Here is a 19,373-nt window from a genome sequence, read left to right as displayed (position 1 = left end):
CTCCCCTGGGAAGAGAGATTGGGTCCCTATCTTACCACTGGTAGTGGTTAAAGACAGATTGCACAAATGATCAGACAAATGACAGATTGCACAAATGATTTTTCTCATATGTTCGTAGAATGAGTTTGTTACCGGCAAGGGCCATTTGTGGCACACTCACACAAGCCTATTCTCTAGCAGATATGCCAGGAGAGGCATGGCTCCCCTCCCCATTTCTTCAGGTTTCTGTTTTCCTCCTCCACTTAGTCTTCTATCACTATCCCGGGCATGAGTGCTTATGTATTGATGGATAGGATGAGACTGCTAGGAAGAGGGTGAGATTACTTAGGATCTGTCCCTTCAATTTTTGGCAGCACTGCTCTATTCTTTGTACAGTTTGGAAGGAGAGGTGAGGAGGCAGCCCCTCCCCTGGCTGCAAGGATGCTTGGCCTCTTCCAAACCTCCTGAAAAGAACCATCCATCTAGAGCAGGATTAAATCACAAAAGAAATTCTTCTTGTGTGATAAAGACAGATTCTGCTCTAAAAAGGACCACTCTCTTGTGAGAGTGCCTGGCCCTGGAGAAATGCATGCTGACTGGAGGGCTTTTACCATCCAGCCCAGTTGACAGTTCCACCAAAGTCCCAGGAAGAGTCCCTCGGCAACATTCCTCCCAGTTCCAGCGAGTGCCAGGAACCAAGAATATAAGCCCCACTTTTAAGTCTGGAAGGGTGGGGTGGAAGGGGGAAGGTGCGGAGTGTGAGTTCTATGGTTAACCAGTGGTGTCAGGAGCCCTTTCATGAGAAGGCTAACCCCCCTGGCTGGCAAACCGGCCATGAGATGAGAGTGTGTTGGGTCTTTCTCACTGCTTTGCCTGGGTCTCCAAGCCTGGTGGCACCCTTGGTTACATTGAAGCAAACCCCACGATCCTTTGCCTGCCTTAATATACATATCCCCCACTACTACTATATCCCCTTAATACACATATCCCCTACTAACAAGATCTGTAACTAGAGTGCCACATGAGCAGCTCTGGCCCTTCCATGGTGTGGCAACTAGTGTCACCCCCCAGGATTCTTGGGCATGTCCCCCACCCCTTTGTGTACATTACAGCCAAAGAAACCACACTCCATTGATAAGCCCCAGGAATGGGGCTAGATTGGGTGTTAGGTCAATGAAAGGGCTCCTTGCATGTGTGTTTTCCCCTTCTTTTATTTAAAGTGTGTTTTCCATCCCTTTAAATGCAAGAACTGCAGGGATGCAGCAGCCCTGTTGCCAAGCAGTGGTAGGAGGAGCATGAGGAAGCAGAGGGCGGGGCACTCAGTTCCAAAAGGCGGCCAGCAAGAAATGCGGCTGCCCTGGAACTGATGCATTTATGGGCTGCTCTGAGCTGGCCTCTCCATGGTGGCGGAAGCACCTTGCATATGAAACACAGTTTATGGCGGGTGGAAGAATCTGGACAAAACAATGCGGCCTCCTAACCTCAAGTTTCAGCAATGAAACTAACTACAAACTGAGGGTTCATATTCATGTTTGGAAGTGAAAACGGAGCCACAGTTGGGAGACAAAACCACTGCTTCACGCTTTCAGACAATCACATACTCAATCCTCTGGCATGTTTACCTCTGGTTTGGCGTTATGTCTGAACAGGGTCATTGTCTGAGTTCAGGAAACTGTAGTTAGTTTCAGCTATAGTTACAGAATCTGGTTTGTTACAATTAACTACATTTTCCCAATTCTGGAACATGCAGAGCTGTAGGTACAGTAGTTTAAAATTGAAAATGAAAGCTTTTTATCTCCTCCTCCAATCTATGAAGAAGAGGAGAGGGGGAGAATTCAAGACTACAGCTTTTCTGGGCTTTTGTCATCTAAATCATGGTTTAGATAATCCTCTGAACCTGCCCATTGTGAACCAAATGGTAAAGACATACAAAAAATTCAGGAAGAGAAGATATGCATCACACATCTGCCTTTGGGTTGCTTCTGATGTAATACTGTCCATAAATTATTTCTCATCAAAACAATCAGATAAAAATGTTGCATGGACTTTGCAGATACATTCAATGAACAGGAGCAGAATAGAATCTAATCAATTGCTTGTGGCCTTGTAAAAAAAAAAGCACAATTCCTTGGTATTAAACTTTAGTTTACTCCCAGTCCATTAATATTATTTGACAGAGGAAAATTATCTCAGGAGTTCCTCATTATTCCTGGGGGTTCCATTCCATTCCTACAACTGCGAGTAATAAAAGAGAGAATTTGGTGGAGGGGGGTTAGGTTTCTGGAGGGTCAAAAATGGTAGGGGAAATGCACAAATGGCCACATTTTAAAAAGCAAAACAAAGTGTTCTAACATGCTCCATGGGGTTCCAACCATAAAGCAATGCCCCACCTGCTTAGCATTTGGGGTGCCCATTCAAAAATAAACCATGACTCACCCTGCTTAGCATTTGGGGTGCCCATCCTAAAATAAACTGGGACCCTCCCTGCTTAGCATTTGAGTGATGAAACATGTGTGATTAAATTGAGAAAGGGATACCTCCAAGGCTACAGAATGGAAAACTAGGGATTCCGTTGGAACAGCGAAGCACAAGCTGGGTGCAAAAAGCAGGGTTTCTTTATTGCAAAAGGTTGGCTTCAAGGGATGACTAGGTATAGAAATTTCCGATAATGATCCTATTCTTAAATAAGTCTATTATTCCCAGTTAAATTAATCCCCAGGTATTTGGATGGGCACCCAGAATGTTAAGCAGGGAGGGTCCTGATTAATTTTGGGGTGGGCACCCAGGTGCTAAGCAGGGAGGTTCCCAGTTTATTATTGGATGGGCACCCCAAATGCTAAGCAGGGAGGGTCCCAGTTTATTCTTGGATGAGCACCCTGTATGCTATGCAGGGAGGGTCCCCATTTATTTTTGGATGTGCACCCCAGATGCTAAGCAGGGAGGGTCCCAGTTTATTTTTGGATGGGCACCCCATATGTTAAGCAGGGTGGGGGGCAAGAAAATGGCCCCTTGCAAGTAAAGCAGTTTTTTGCTGCTTTCCTCCCACAACCCATTTTTTGACCTTAAGACAGCAAGTCACTGAAGAGGAGCGCTGGGACGCCTGATTGCCAGGGGCTGCCTTTTGAGGCACTTGGGATCTCTTTGAAGATTCTGGGTGCTCTCAGAGTGATCTCGGATGGGGCTTCATCCTCCAAGCTACCATCAGCAATCTCGAGCCGTGGAAGCATTTACAGAGGCTGCCGCTGTTAAGAACTCTTCAATCTTAGATCTGCCATTTAACTTCGTTTGTAACTTGTGACTTTCAATTTTTTTCTTTTCCTCATCAATCAGGACCTAATCAGAACACAGAGCTTAAAGTTTAAAGCCTTTCCCCTTTCTTTTTACTTTGGACTTTACCCCATTTTAATATTTACTTTCTTTTTAAAAAGGAAAACAGTTCAGTTCAGTTTATTGCGATCTTTGATCAAATACACAATCCAGATAAAATAAATCTACCAAGGGTAGATATCAATATAAACACCTATGCGAATATACATATAAAAAATCAGTTACATAGAAGACTGAGATGAAAAAAACATAGGATGAAACAAAATTAAAAAGAAAAAGGAGGGACAATTCAAATTGACTGTTTCTGACACACCATGAGCTAATTTTAATCACAGCTGTACAGAATTTGGCAACTGAGCAGAAAGCAGGAAAACAAACGTCATGTCTTTGAAATGTTTTGTCTTCAAACATACCCTGATTGAACTAACTAAAGGGGTTATTTTTGGATGGGCACCCCGGATGCTAAGCAGTAAGGGTCCCAGGTTTTTTGGATGGATACACAGATGCTAAGCAGGGAGGGTCAGGGGTTAATTTTTGGATGGGCACCCAAATGTTAAGCAGGGAGGGTAATGGTTTGTTTTGGATGGGCACCCAAACGCTAAGCACTGAAGGTCCCAGTTTATTTTTAGATGGGTGCCCAGATGCTAAGCAAGGAGGGTCCCATTTTTTTTTAAATGAGCACCCAAATGCTAAGCAGCGATACAATTTTATTTTATGCTCTTGATTCGTAATTTTAATTCCATAAATTCTTTGCTCCTGGCAAAGCTTCTTTGTCAAGGGTTCAAGAGCCAAGATAAACAGCAATGGAGAGAGAGGGCACCATTGTCTTAAATAATATATTTTGATACTTAAATAAATACTTAAATAAATACCTGGATGCTAAGCGATAGACAGCCATCCCCCTCATGGGGTGATTGGCCTTTGCTATTCCAATTCCTTGGTATACCTTGGCATATCCCTAGTTAGTAGACTCTGGCAGCTGGTAGTTTAAGGCATGCTGCTTTCTCCTTGTACCAGAAACCTCACAAACTTGGTTCCCCTCCATGCAACAAAAAGCCTTTGCCTCTTTCCAGAGGATGATGTCTGCAAGTTTGTGATCCATGCTCCAGCTCTGCAGGCCAGCCTAGGATAGGTATATGATTGTAACTCTGTCCCTTTTTTCCTGTCTTTCATTCATCTAACCTCCCTTGCCTCTCTATGCCAAGATCCTCCCAAGCCTGTAATATCAATGACCAGTATCCTGTAATCAAGATCCCTGCTGTGGTCCTTTGCAGAATAGTTAACCATTGCCTTGTCTTCTAAGTTTCTGTACTTTAATAGACTTAGAAGCTATTCCAGGCCCCTGCATCTGACATCAGATGTGGGGGTGTGGTCTGGCTCCCGAACAGGGTAGAATGGCCCCTTTCGGGAGTTAGATCCAGGCAAGCGCTGCATTTGCAGTGCAGCCAGGAGCGGCTTTCCCTGACTTAAAGGTAGGGAGAGCCTCTCCTGGCTGTGTTGCATTTGCAGCGCTGGCCATTTAACTCCTGAACAGGGTCGCACGGCCCCCACTTGAGAGCTAAACCAGCCCCATTGCATCTGATGTCAGACGCAGGGGGCATGTTGGGGCCGTGAGGCGTGGCCCCTGAGGGGTGGCAGCCTGGGTTATTTGAACCTGGTTGCCCAATGGTGCCTACGCCCCTGAGCTATTCTCACGAGTGAGCAAAACCAGGCTGGGATCCAGTAGCCCGGTTTTGCTCAATCATGAGAACCACCACGGGCGGGCGAACCCAGTGGCAAATATCCTCCCCCTTAAATGAGGTTAACAGAGCGAGTGCTCTGTTAACCTCATTTCTGCAATCGTGTGTCAGCCAAAGATGCATTGGGCACACTTGGGGAGTGGGGAGAAGGAAGCGAGATCCCAGGAATGCACCATGCACTCACACAGTGCATTGCTGTGGCTCCAGGGACACCATGCTGCACGGCGGCGCTTCCCTTCACCCGCCTGAGCCAAGCAGCTGCTCATCTGGGTGGGCAAACATCTGCAGGGAGAGTCTCAAATAGAAGAAGTCTCAAACAGAAGAAGTCCATGATTCAAAGAACAAAAGTAGTCAAGGAACCACAGGATAAGCTGACAGCATACAGGGGAAGTTTTGCATTAGCAATAAATGAATGGTTTCCTGAAAATATTACCTTCATGTCCCTGACAGATTCAATGCATTATATGGTCAACAAATACAGTGAGTAACAATACCGCCTAACATTCCAGAGACTAACCTAATTTGTCAACTTCTTCATAATACACTGAAAGTAGAATAAAACATTTGCTATTGTTCACCTTATGATTTTTCACAAAACATTTTCAAAGTGATTTCCCTGATGTAGGAAAAAAATGAACCAACTTCATCGTTGCCATACACTGATTCTCAGTAGAGATTCTGGTAAAAGGTTTTACAGGGCAAACAACCATCTCATGAAACACTTTCATGCAGTGCAAGGGAGACCTTTCAGAAATGATGTGTGAGAGACTGGGCAGAGAGCTGGACACAGTGAGTTGGAGCGGTCATAAGAGGCACCCTAAGGGATGTTACCCTCAGTGTGCAGTGTCTGTTGTGTCCATAATAAAGCAATGAGAGGTCAGGGAATGTGGCACAAATCATCTCCATTGCAGCACATGTGCTGTTCTTACAAAGTAGTACAAAGGAAGCATTTGCACGCAACCTTCCGGCATCAAGGGGAATCACTGTAGGTAATAGATGGATTAACAAAAGACTCGCTGTCGAAGGTGGTATGGCTACACTACTCTTAACTCTCCATAGTTTTAGCCTCAGAAACTAACGTATATTTCCACAATAAACTTACCCCATCTGGTCGGCCATCTGAGGCTGTAACAATCAAAATGTAGCGATCAGTGCTTTCTCTGTCTAAAGGTTTTCCTAAGGCTAGCAGCCCGGATCTAACAATAAAAATAAAATACAATAGAAATTATGTTACATCAAGAAATAGCTTCTAAAAATTGACAAGTATATTATGGCTGAGCCTCTTACCATAAATATGACTTTTATCTTTTAAAATTTACATTTGGGAATTAATATTTTCTGTTGAGCAAAGCTTTGTAAACGTTATGGCCTGTTCTTTAAGCTTTATAGATGCATATATAATGTACAATCAAAGGAGTTGAAATTTTTATATAACAGGATCATATAAGTAGTCCCAAGCATTATTACAAGCCTATCATTCACTAGCTGTCTTAAACAACAAGAGACAATTTAGTGTAGCGTTTCTTAACCTTGGGCCCCCAGATGTTGGACTATAATTCCCATCATCCCCAGCCACAAAGGCCATGGCTGGGGATGATAGGCATTGTAGTCCAATAACATCTGGGGACCCAAGGTTAGGAAACCCTGATTTAATGTAAAACAGTGTCAGAATCCCAGTAACTCCATAACTTGAATAGTTTTAGTGGTTATACTAAACTATGAGAGTCAGATATATTGGATACTAAACTATGAGAGTCAAAATCAGATTCAGAATGAAAGATGCTTTATATGCATAGAAAATTCTGGTACTTACAGATAACTAGTCCAAGACTCATCTCGTTTGATGGTCAGAAAGTCATTCAGTGTTCTAGTCCTTTTGTCTTCCCTCACCACAATATATTTTATCAAGAACAGAACTTTATTTTTACCCATAGGAAAATGCAGTGCCATTCACTTATATGGGGAACGGTAAAGACTGCAATCAGGAACACAACTAGGATGAGGGCTTAAGCCTCGGAACTCAATGGAAGCCAGCCCTTACCTACAGTAGAACGTGACAGACAACTGAAAACTGGCTTTTATTTATATGGATGGTCACAAGAAAGAGAATGTTAAATGAGACTAAGAGCAGATGCACATGAGTATAGAGTGGTGTACTCACATGTGTAACATGGAAAAAGCCAAATTATGGATGATTCAGAGGCAAATTCTGTGACTAAGGGGATGCCAAGGATCCCTGCTCACAGAACTCCTAGCTCACAAAAGCTGCCACTGATTCTTATATAAGAACTCTTCTCCCTCATGCTGCTGGTACAGTATATGAGTAAACTATTTGTATAATCTGTCATTCACACAAATCAGTTAGGACTGTCTCACTGTAATCAACTGCAAACTAAGAGTTCCACCATTCTTAAATCCTTTTGATCTCAGTAGGACTTCTTGCTGATTAACTACCCCTAAAATGCACTCACTATGGTTAAGTCAATGTGGAGTGTGTGTGTGTGTGTGTGTGTGTGATATCCACCAGTATACCATCTCTCTTATTTTCCAGTACTAAAGGATGACCACCATTGACAGTGATAAATTACCCTACTGCATTTGTTTGTTCACCCAAAGGTGCATACCATGAACACTGAACTAACACCATAAAGTAATACAAAGGTGATAAAGAAAGAAAAAGGTAGCCCTGATTGCCGTTGTGAGGATTCAAAACCAGCACTCTTTTTTTAAAAAAAAAACACCGCTAAGTACCCAGAAGTGCAAAAGTATCTAGATTACACTCTCTCGAACCTGTACCACACTCAAGGCCTATATATTAGATTTTAATTTAGTAGATATATGGCATCTTCTTAATCTCTCTCAATGAGAATATACCTTTCTTTCTCCCATTTATAAGAATTGTGTTAGGTTGGATTATTATTTTTTGAAGTCTCATTCTTTAGTATCTCAAGTTCAGGTATGCAACATTGATGCCATTGCAATCTCAGATCATGCCCCTGTTAAGCTGGTTGTTCATTTGGAAGGTTGTTCCAGGACTTAATTATGGTGGTATATGTATACATCCTTAATGAATGATCTGCAATTTAATAGACAAATTGAACAGGAAATAGAGGATTTTTTTTCATTTTAACACAGCTCTATTACATCATTATCCCTGGTTTTTGATACTTTGAAAGCATTTTTGCAGGGCCAGATCATAGCTTATTGTTCATATTAAAAAGGCAACAAATGGCTCAGATGGTATCTCTTGAGAAGCAAATTCCTGAATAATACAGAACTTTACTTACGGCTAAATATGAACTCAATAAGTTATAATTCTTAGAAACTGAATTTTTGTTGAATTATACTTGGCAAAGATTTTGGGAAGGGGGGTGTCTAGTAAACTCTTGGCTTCTAGACTGAAGCATGTTAAACAGCATAACATTATATTTTCTATCCATGATACTCAAGGTAATGTCTACACAGATCCTGAATTTATAAATCAGCAGTTTTTTTAGTTTTATTCTAAGCTGTATAGTAGTACTACATCTAATATTGATGCAGACATAGATTGTTTCCTGCAAAAGTTGCACCTTCCACATTTAACACAAGACCAGATCAATCATTTAGCTGTACCTCTCTCTCTACAGGAAATAATGACCACAATTACATCTATAACATCTGGAAGGCCCTGGGGCCTGATAGATTTTCTGTAGAGTTTTACAAGGAATATATTAGTTTCCTGACTCCAGTTTTATTGGAGGTCTGCAATGATGCTTTTCTTAGTAAGTACTTCCCTCCGTCTTTCAATGAAGCTCATATAATTGTTCTCCTTAAGCCTAGTAAAGATCTTGCTTTATGTGCTAGTTATAGGCTTATCTCTTTATTAAATGTTGACACTAAGATATTGACAGCCACATCGGTTTGTAGGGTGTAGACTGTGCTCCCTACCATTATTTATCCAGTCTAGAATGGGTTTATACCTGGCCACCAAGGATCAGCTAGTATTAATTGCTGATTGATGTATTGGCCTTATCCTCAGAGAAGCAAGACCCGGCCACTATAATTTCTTTGATATGGAGAAGGCATTTAACATGGTCCATCTGGGGTTCTTGAAACATGTTTTGATTAAATTTGGATTTGCCCCAAATTTTCTTACTTGGGTTACTATGCTATACATGGCTCCTTATTAATGAATTAACAGCAATGGGCTATTGTCCCCTTAAATTAGGCTAGAACGGGGCACACCTCAGGGATGTCCTCTATCTCCTCTTTTTTCAATATTGTGTTACTACCCCAGGCTTGTACTATTAGAGACTCTGATAATATAACAGGTATTACAATAGGTGGGATTGAGCACAAATTGATTTTATATGCAGGATATATTTTATGTTTTATTGATAAACCAGAGGTCTCAATTCCTTGTATTATTTTATTTAATTTTTAGTTCAAAAGTTTGGTAATTTATCAGGTTACTCCATAAATTGGGGTAAATTGGATTTGATGCCTTTAGGTTCTACAGATTTTCCTGATGAGTGTAGGGTTTTAGGTGGTGTCCAGAGGCTCTTATGTATTTACATAGTAATTTCTAGGAAACTTTCTCAATTAGTAAATTCAAATTTTTACCAAATTTTTGGTTCAAATGAAAAACAACTTAGATCAGTGGGATAAGATTTCATTGAGTACTTGGGGCAAAATAAATGTGATTAAGATTAATCTAATGCCTAGGCGTAGATAGATAGATAGATAGATAGATAGATAGATAGATAGATAGATAGATAGATATAGATAAAGATATATATATATCTCTCCTCCAATTGTTGTACCTTCATCACATTTTAAGTAAGTCTATACATTAGTCAGTGCCTTCTTATGGCAAGGACACCCACCCAGATTTTTGCTTTGTAAACTTCAACTACCTTTTGAAGAAGATGGGTTTAACTTTCCACATTTTCAAGCTTATCATTTGGCATTTATTTTATCTTCAGTCTTAAGGTGGAACAAGGAGACCCAGGTTTCGGATCCGCCTTGGGCACAGTTCAAAAGTTATTATTTGACCTCACTGAAATCTTGGCAGGTGCTGGGTTCATCACTGTTAGTGGATCTAGGTCATTACTAGTGTTTAAAGCCACAAGGCATATATGGAGAAATTGGGTTCTAGACATGATTTTGATCCTTTTCAGCATCAAAAGCTTATGTTGTGGAAGAATCTCTGTTTGAAGATTGCTCATAAATATTTTTATTGGGCTAACTAGGCCTCCCACAACACCATTACACTAGATCAGTTGATCTCTTCTGAAGCTGTTTTAAAATATTTTGATACTTTGAGAGCCAAGTTAGATTTCTCTTTAAATGCTAGCTGGCAGTTTATTCAGCTAAAACATTTACTATCATGGCTTTTTGGTCCTGATACAATAGCAGCTTCTGAAACTCCATTTCTATTATTAGACCTGGAACATCTATTGGATGCACCTAAGCCTGTAACTTTGCTCCATCAGAACATAAGATCAGCCCTGCTGGATCAGTCCCAAGGCCCATCTAGTCCAGCATACTGTTTCAGACAGTGACCCACCAGATGCCTCTGGGAAGCCCACAAGCAAGAGCTGAGGGCATGCCCTCTCACCTACTGTTACTCCCCTGCAAATAGTATTTAGAGGCATCTTGTCTCTGACACTGGAGGTGGCCAATAGCCCTCAGACTAGTAGCCATTGATAGACCTGTCCTCCATGAATTTATCTAAAATGCCTGTTAAAGCTATCCAGGCTGTTGGCTGGCTGCATCCACAGCTTGTAGCAGAGAATTCCATAGGTAATTATTTTTGTTGGTCCTAAATTTCGTGGCAATTAGGGATGTGCATGAACCAAAGTTCAGCAGCGCCGGGGTATGTGTGAGAGCAGTGAGTGGGATCTTTAAGGAGGAAAGCAGGTCCTTACCTGATCTCCACCACCACATGCAGCTGCTGGCTTTGATGCCCCCCAAGAACCCGTGTGCAATGCCAACATGCATATGGTGTCCATACATGCATGGGTGCCATTTGCATGGCCAGCAACACCATGCTGATCATGCAAATGGTGCCCGTTCATGCACAGGCAGCATGTACATCCCAGTGCCATGTGTGGGTCCTTGGGGGAGTACTGTCACAGCAAGAAGTTGCATGCTGTGGCGGAGAGCAGTTAAGGACCTGTTTGACTCCTTTTTAAAGATCCCGCTTGCTGCTTCCCCCTCCCTCTGCCTGGCCGTGCTGAAAAGTTCAGACCTTGTCCAAACCATATCGGCACCAAACCTGAGCACGAACCTCAGTGTTATGCAAGGGGTAGAAAAATTTCACTCTATCAATGTTCTACACACCATATATGATTTTATAGATCTCTATCATGTCTCCCATCAATCATCTTTTTTCCAAACTTGGTGTTGGAGCCTTGCTTCATAAGGAAGGTGTTCTTGGTTGCCTTCTTCTGCAACTTTTCCAATTCTACAATGTCCTTCTTAAGATATGGTGACCAGAACTGTTTGCATCATAGTTTTGTATAAGGACATCATAATATTAGCAATTTTATTTTCAGTCCCCTCCTCTTGATTCCAAGCATGGAGCTGGTCTTTTTCAAAGCTGCTGCACACTGAGTCGACACTTTAAATGAACTGTCCACCACAATCCCAAGATTCCTCTCCTGTCAGTTACTGAAAACTCATACCCCATCAGTGAATATGCAAGGTTGAGGTTTTTTGCCCCAATATGCATTACTTTACACTTTTTAACACTGAACCACATTTGCTATTTTGTTGCTCAATTTGGAGAGATCCTTTTAGAGCTCCTCACAATCTGTTTTGGATTTCACTACCCGAAAGAGTTTGGTATCATTTGTAAATTTGGCCACCTCACTGCTTACCCCAACTTCAAATCATTTATGATCCCAGTACAGATCCCTGAGGGACCCCACTTCTTACTTCCAGCCATGGTGAAAACTCTCCATTTATACCTATCCTGTTTCTTGTCCTTCAATCAGTTACCAATCCACACATGGACCGGTCCTCTTATCCCATGACTGCTAGATTTTCTCAAGAGTCTTTGATGAGGAACTTTGTCAAAAGCTTTTTGAAATTCAGGTATACTATGTCAACTAGATTACCTTTATTCACACACCTTTTCACACACTCAAACTCCAAAAGGTTGGTGAGGAAAGCCTGGTCTTTGCAGAAGCCATGCTGAGTGCAGGGCCTGGTCTTCTATGTGCTTAACAGTTTTATCGTTGAGAATGCTTTTCATCAATTTGCCTGGATCAGAGATTAAGCTAACCAGCTTCGCACCTTAAGGGATGGCATGTGCTGTACCAGATACTGCCCAGCTCCTGTCAGCTATCCTCCAGGCATCATTTTAAAAGCTGCTTTGAGACCTTTTTGATTTTAAGCACCAGCGCCTGGTTCCATCTTGATTCAAATGGAGTTCGTCCCTTTTGTACAGGCTCGTCTTGTCCCAGAATGTATCCCAGTTGCTAACAAATCTAAATCCCTCCTCCAGCACCACCTTCTCTTCCATGGATTTAGACCCCTCAGTTCTGCTTGTCTTGCTGACCCTGTGCATAGAACAGGTAGCATTTCTGAGAATGCTACCTTGGGGGTCCTTGACTTTAACATGGTTAAGGCATATTGAAGCTTAAAAACATTGGTAATATTGATTATATCCGAGATCTTTGGAACAATGATCTTGAATACGGTATCTTATTCAATCAATGGTGGGTTGCTTTGAAGGCAGTGGAGGATGCCTCTTTGCATAGGCGTAACTATAGGGGGGGCAGGGGGCATGTGCCCCGGGCGCCACTTGGCAGGGGGCGCCAAAAAGTGCCCCCGCCGATTTGCCAGAATTTTTTTTAAATTTATTTTTATTTTTATTTTTATTTTGCAGAGCAGTCCCCCTCCCCCGGTCCCGGTGCTCCCCCCCCATTGGCATTGCTCATCCAGCACTGGGCGCCGTGGCGTCTTCGTAGTCCAAGTCTCTGACTCTCAATCCCCGGCGCACCCCGCCACCAGTCACGCATGCGTCGAGAGGAGGACATGCACCAGAGCAAACTTCCTGAACAACTCCCTCTTCTGAACAACTTCCTGAACGCCAGAACCAGTTCCCCTTTTTGCTCATTCAAGTCCTTCCTCCCCTATAATCTAACCACGTTTTAACTGAAAAGGTTCAGGGAGGGGGAGATGGGGGGATGTGGAACCTTGGGTTCCACATCCCCCCATCTCTCCCTTCCTGGACTTTTTCACTATGTAATGCAAGCTAATTTAATTATATGTCATCATCAAAATGGATTAGCTGTTTCAGCCCATCAGGAAAGTCTAAACCTCCACTGATTTAATTAACCAGACTGAAAATCAGATGAACATAGAATGTTTTAATGAAAGGTGGTATATAAATTTAACAATAAGTAAAACTATCATTAGGAGCAATTAGCGATTACTTAAACATTGGTGCTGCCAAGCAATTTGTAAATAAAACTTGAAGCCCTTTGAAAATAAGCTGGAATTAATTGTAGGTTGGGCAGGGGGTGAAAGTATATACTTCTAAACATTTATTGTTAAATTTATATACCACCTTTCATTAAAAACAACCCCAAAGTGGTTTGGTTTTAGTCATGGATTTTAATTTTAATTGCTCTTTTTGTCAATGTGATGAAGATTAGTTAAATCTGAGTGGTCTTAGGCAACCAATGTTGCCTCTGAAATGCCATTTCATTTTTTATTGTCATATATACTCTCCAACCAATTTAAATAGCAAAGGTGTATATTATCGCTTTATTCAATTGCAGGGAATCTCAAAAAAGCAGGATTTGCAACTAAGGCAGTGCATATCTTCTCTAAAATGGCCCTTTTATAGTTTTTCTAACTTTGAAATCGTAACATAAAACAAAGCATAAATGCATAAATGCTTCCCCCTCCATTTGAAACCTTTTCTGGTGTAAATAGCGCACAGTTTTGGAAAAGGGGAGTCTTTCTTTAACAGCGGGAGAATAAGGAGTCTTTAGCACTATCACCCTAGTCCCTCGAATTACTTTGGAGTCCTTGGTTTTCGTTTTGTTAAAATACAGTCACTCACAAGGGAAAGTCAGGAACAGAACCAGGGCATGAGGGAGGGGCATCATAATCATAATAATCATCATTGCATCATAATTCTGATGTTTGAGATACAAGCCAACTTCACAGGGTTGTTGTGAGGAAAAACCTAAGTATAATGTAGTATGTATCATCATTGCATCATAATTCTGATGTTTGAGATACAAGCCAACTTCACAGGGTTGTTGTGAGGAAAAACCTAAGTATGTAGTGCATTTTGAAATTTTTGGTAATTTTTGTAATTTTTTAAAATTTTAAAATACAAGTTTTCTGAAACATGTGTGTCAGTCAGATGTATGTTGGGGACTCGGCGGGGGGGCACAATTTCAGTGCTTGCCCCGGGCGCCGTTTTCCCTAGTTACGCCTCTGCCTCTTTGGATCTCAAAATGAGGCTAATAAAACAGAAACCTTTATTCTGTATTTATCGGACACCTCAGAGAATGTTTAACAAGGGATGGTCAAAGACTTCTAGATGTTGGAGGTGTAATTTGTATGAAAGTACACTTGCACATATGATTTGTTCCTGTCCGGTCATTGTGCCATTTTGGCTTCAAATCCATCAAGTTGTTAACATGACATTGCAGAAATAATTGCCTGTCAAGGACGTTCATGTTTTGCTGGTGTACAACTCCAGCATATGGAATATAGCACTGCATCAAGAATTGTTGATTCTTAGTGCTTAGGGGTTTCGCCAAAGGATATAATACATCACAAGAAGGACAAATTTATTCCTGAACTGCTACTTTGGATAACTACTGTGAGTAGAGATGTGAACAAAACCGGTTTGCCCAGTTTGGTTTGAGTCTGAACCAGACTCAAACAGACCCAGGCATATTCAGTTTTGTGTCTCCTGAAAACCCCCCTAGCTCAGCTCAAATTCGAGCCAGTTTTGGGATTCTAGTGTGTGTGTGTGTGTGTGTGTGTGTGTGTGTATGTCTACACACACACACACACACACACACACACACACACACCCCTCTCTGGGGGTGCTACCGCATCCAAAGGGGATCTCTGGTGGTTCCCCCTCCCCTGATGGCCTCCCCCAGTCTCAAATTGGCCCAATTTGGGTGGCTTTCGGTCTTTTCTGATCCTCTTTGAGCCGATGGTAGCCATTTTGGAGGCCGCTACACATGTGCACTGGCCATATGCATGACCTTGGACCATTTTGAGACCAGGGGGAGGCTGGTGGGGGGAGGGGAAACTGCTGGAGATCCCCCACAGTTGTGGCAGCGCCCCTTGGAGGTTGTGAGGAATTCAGCTATTTGGTCTAATTTTAATGAATTGTTGTTTATGCTTTGAAAACATAAGGTGTGTGTGTGTATATATATATATATATATATATATATATATATATATATATATATATATATACACACACACACACACACACACACACACACACACACACACACACCTACCTCTTATATATATTGAATGTGTTATACACACACACACACCTTAGTATAGTATAGATGTTTTTGTTTTCTGTTTTCTTTTCTTTTTTCCTAAGTAGGTTGTATTTTATTATGTTAAAGTTATCCTTAAGCGATTTCTTTTTCTTTTATTTTCCAGTTATATTCACATATATAATTGCTATCCTTGATTATGTTATATGCACTGTTGCCATCTTATTGAAATAAAAAGGGGGGGTTGTTTTCTGCACCTAAAATGTAGTGTGTTAAAGCAAGAAAAGCAGATATTTAGGCACCCATCTAAAGAAAGATGTATAGATACACTCCTCAGACACCCACATTCTGAGAGGAATGGCATTTATGTTAGTAGGAGGATCAGGCCACTCGTTGCTCAACTGCATGGCATGGCCTATTTGCCCCATCCCCCTTCACAAATGGCACAAGGCCTGAAGGTTGCTGATTGGCTCCTGGGCATGAGGGAGTTAGGGTCAGCTGCACATTGAGGCTGTTTATGTCCCTCTCCCTCAGTCTGTTTCTAGCTCACAAGGACATTTTGGGCTCGAAAGCTTGTGGAGCCTCTCTCTTTCTACAAGTTCACGGTGGCTGCCACTGGTTTAGAGGGAGTATATCGGCTTGAGAAGAGCCTTGGGCGACCAGGGGAGGGAGTTTGTGGGCAGCTTAGGGCCTCTGTTGGGAACCTTTTTATTAGCTTCCTCCCCTCCCCTGTCTCCCAGGATGGTTTCTGGTAGCATCGTTGTTGGTTTTTTTTGGGGGGGGGTTCACCTTGGCAGCCACCCCATTTTCCCTTCGAGTGGCTGGCCTGGGTGGCACAGGCAGGACTCTCAGACAAATATTAGATACTCTCTGTGTTGTTATGCATTGCTGGGCTTCCTGATAAACCTCTCTTTGGGTTTAGCTTAGCATTTTCGGAGAAAACAACCATGGCTTCTCTCCTACTAGATCAGGTTTTACAGAATTTCACTCCAGTGGCACAGAACAAAGGTGTTTGTTCTGTAGAAGTGTGAGCATTGGTATGTTAATTGCCCTGAAATGACTGGGTAAAGCATACAAAAGGGTGTATAGACAAGGATGTCCACTTTCCCCATTGCTTTTTATATTAGTCTTAGAAGTGCTCTGTAGAAATATTAGAGAAGATGATCAACTACAAGGCCCGAAAACTGCGAAACAAGAGTATAAACTAAGAGCCTTTGCGGATGATGTTGTGTCCTTTTTTGAAAATCCATTGGACAAGATTGGAAGACTCTTGGAAAAAATACAACAATTTGGCCAATTGGCTGGGTTTTATATAAATAAGACTAAAACGAAGGTCTTGACTAAAAATATGGATCAGAAATCTAAGGATAGATTCTTTGAAATAAGTGAGTTGAGAGTGGAGAAGAAAATTAAATATCTGGGGGTTTGGCTGACAAATAATAATTCTTTGTTGTTCTCAAACAATTATATTAAAATATGGAATAGAGTGAAAACTGATTTACAAAGATGGTCTAATATGAATTTGTCTTTAATGGGAAGAATTTCAGTGGTGAAAATGAATGTCTTGCGTAAAACGTTATTTCTTTTTCAGACTATTCCTATAATTAATACCTCAACTTGTTTTAAGCAATGGCAGAAGGACATAACTAAATTTGTTTGGCAAAGGAAAAGACCAAGAATTAATTTTAAGAATTTAACAGATGCAAAGGAGAGAGGTGGTCTTACCCTACCAGACTTAAGGTTGTATTTTGATGCTGTTTGTTTGACGTGGTTAAAAGAATGGATAACATTAAGAAATCCTAGAATACTTGATTTGGAAGGATTTGATAGAAGGTTTGGATGGCATTCATATTTGTGGTATGAAAAAAGTAAAATACATAAAGATTTTTTGAATCACTATGTAAGAAGGAGTTTAATGAGGGTATGGGTAAAATATAAAAAATGGCTGGAACCTAAAACTCAGTTATGGGTATCTCCGATTGAAGCTTTAGCACGTAAAGAGGTAAATATCCAATCGCAATGGGGTACCTATAAGGATCTGTTATATTTTCAAGAAAAGGACTGTAAGTTAAAAAGTCTAATTGAAGTACAAAATTTGGTTAGTGATTGGTTTCAGTACCATCAGTTGAACGAAGTTTATAAGAAGGATCTTAAAGTTGGATTTGAGGATCAGATCTCGAGGTTTGAGAAGGAGCTGTGTGAAAATGATGAAGAATTAGTTTCTAAAATGTATAAGCTCTTGCTTTTGGAGGAGACAAGAGATGAAGTGGTTAAAACGACTATGGTAAAATGGGCTCAAGATGTGGGGTGCAATATAGAAATGGCAGCCTGGGAAAAATTATGGAAAACTGATTTAAAGTTTACTGCATGTTATGTTTTAAAATAAAATAATTATAAAATGATGTATAGGTAGTATTTGACACCAAAAAAAAACTGGCATTAATGTATAAAAATGTTTCAAACAAATGTTGGAAATGTGGACACTCTGAAGGAACCTTTTTCCATATATGGTGGACTTGTAGGAAGGCTAAAGCATTTGGGGACATGATATATAATGAGTTAAAGAAAATATTTAAAATGACATTCACAAGGAGGTGTGAGCGGGAAGTCCATATTTGTTTAATGTGTTGTGAATTATTGTTAAAATTAATAAAAATTTAATATATATAAAAAAAGAAATGACTGGGTAAAGCTGCTGCTGGCAGAGACAAGGCAAAAGGGGAGAAGAGAGTTGGGATTCCTGATGCACCAAGCCATCAGAATTCTGTACTTGGAGGAGGTTGACACTAATAGAAGCACATAAAGGGTGGACCCAATTTCAAAGCTATAATGACCATGAGACCCTGTTAGCTGCTATTGTAGTGGGGTGGTGGGGAGTTAGCTCCTGGACTACTCTGCTATATAGGTAATTACCCCCATGTGGTGGCTGGGTTGTTGATAGCACTTAGGGCAATTCCTCACCATGTCCCACATGAGGCCACAAACATGCAGGCAGGCAGGCCCATGTGATGCCGAGTTTCAATCCTGCACCCCCTAGGATAGCTGGGAATGGTTCCACCTGAACCTTTAGTGAGTGGATGCCACTCAAAGCAAACAGTTACTAGCTGGGGGGCACAAGGTAACCCCAATGTTGTGAGCAGTGTTCCCTCTGAGGCACTCGTGTGTGCTCACTCAAACATTAAGGCCCGCTCCATTAATTTGCATCCTGCTCAGGTTGAATCTGGAAGGTCCCCCTCTGAATGCAAGAGTGCACATGCTGTCTTCATAATGCTGCCCAGAACATAACTCATTCAGCATAGAGATGAAAAAGATTAGAGAGAACTCAGGTTCTCAGGTGCAAGCGCATGGCCTGATTTGTTTGGAGGCTAGCCCAGTGGTCTTCCCCACAGGCTTGGGGTCATAGGCTTGGTAGTGGGGCTTCTACTTTGTAAGGTGGAGGTTCCCGGGTCACTCCTGGGTTTTTTGGGGGGTTGGGCTGGGGGAGGATTCCCACCTGTAATCTTGGGGAGCCTCTATTTGTCATTTTAAGAGATGAGCTCATGTTCCCATTTCGCTAGGAAGCACCCTGGGGGACTTGGGGCTAGTTATTTTGTCTCTTGGCAGCCTATCCCACAGGGTTATAGCGAGGTTGAGCATAACCATGTTTATTGGTTCTTTATTCCTGTGATCCGCAGAGGGCTGATCTGGGTACTAGTTGCCTTGCAAGGAAAAAGCAGTGTCATTGCCTAAATCAGATGTGCCAGTGGGGTTGGCCATGATGTTGGTGAATCTGGCCTGGCAAAAACCTGGACCAGGCCATTGGATCGGAAGCAAGAATGGCCTTTCGAGACAGAAGAACCTG

General features: G+C 41.6%; 1 protein-coding gene across 1 annotated transcript in view; it reads right to left on the bottom strand.

The window, feature by feature from the left end:
- PCDH15 (protocadherin related 15) overlaps positions 1-19,373 on the bottom strand; it is a 1,296,732-nt gene that overhangs the window by 258,994 nt on the left and 1,018,365 nt on the right. The window contains 1 exon segment of the mRNA XM_053307474.1: positions 6,148-6,241. Within this exon segment, the coding sequence (XP_053163449.1) occupies positions 6,148-6,241 (94 nt within the window).

Source organism: Hemicordylus capensis, chromosome 3 (genome assembly GCF_027244095.1).
Source record: "Hemicordylus capensis ecotype Gifberg chromosome 3, rHemCap1.1.pri, whole genome shotgun sequence".
Classification (NCBI taxonomy): Eukaryota; Metazoa; Chordata; class Lepidosauria; order Squamata; family Cordylidae; genus Hemicordylus; species Hemicordylus capensis.
Note: the sequence above shows the minus strand (reverse complement) of the source record. Positions and strands in the feature narration are given on the sequence as shown.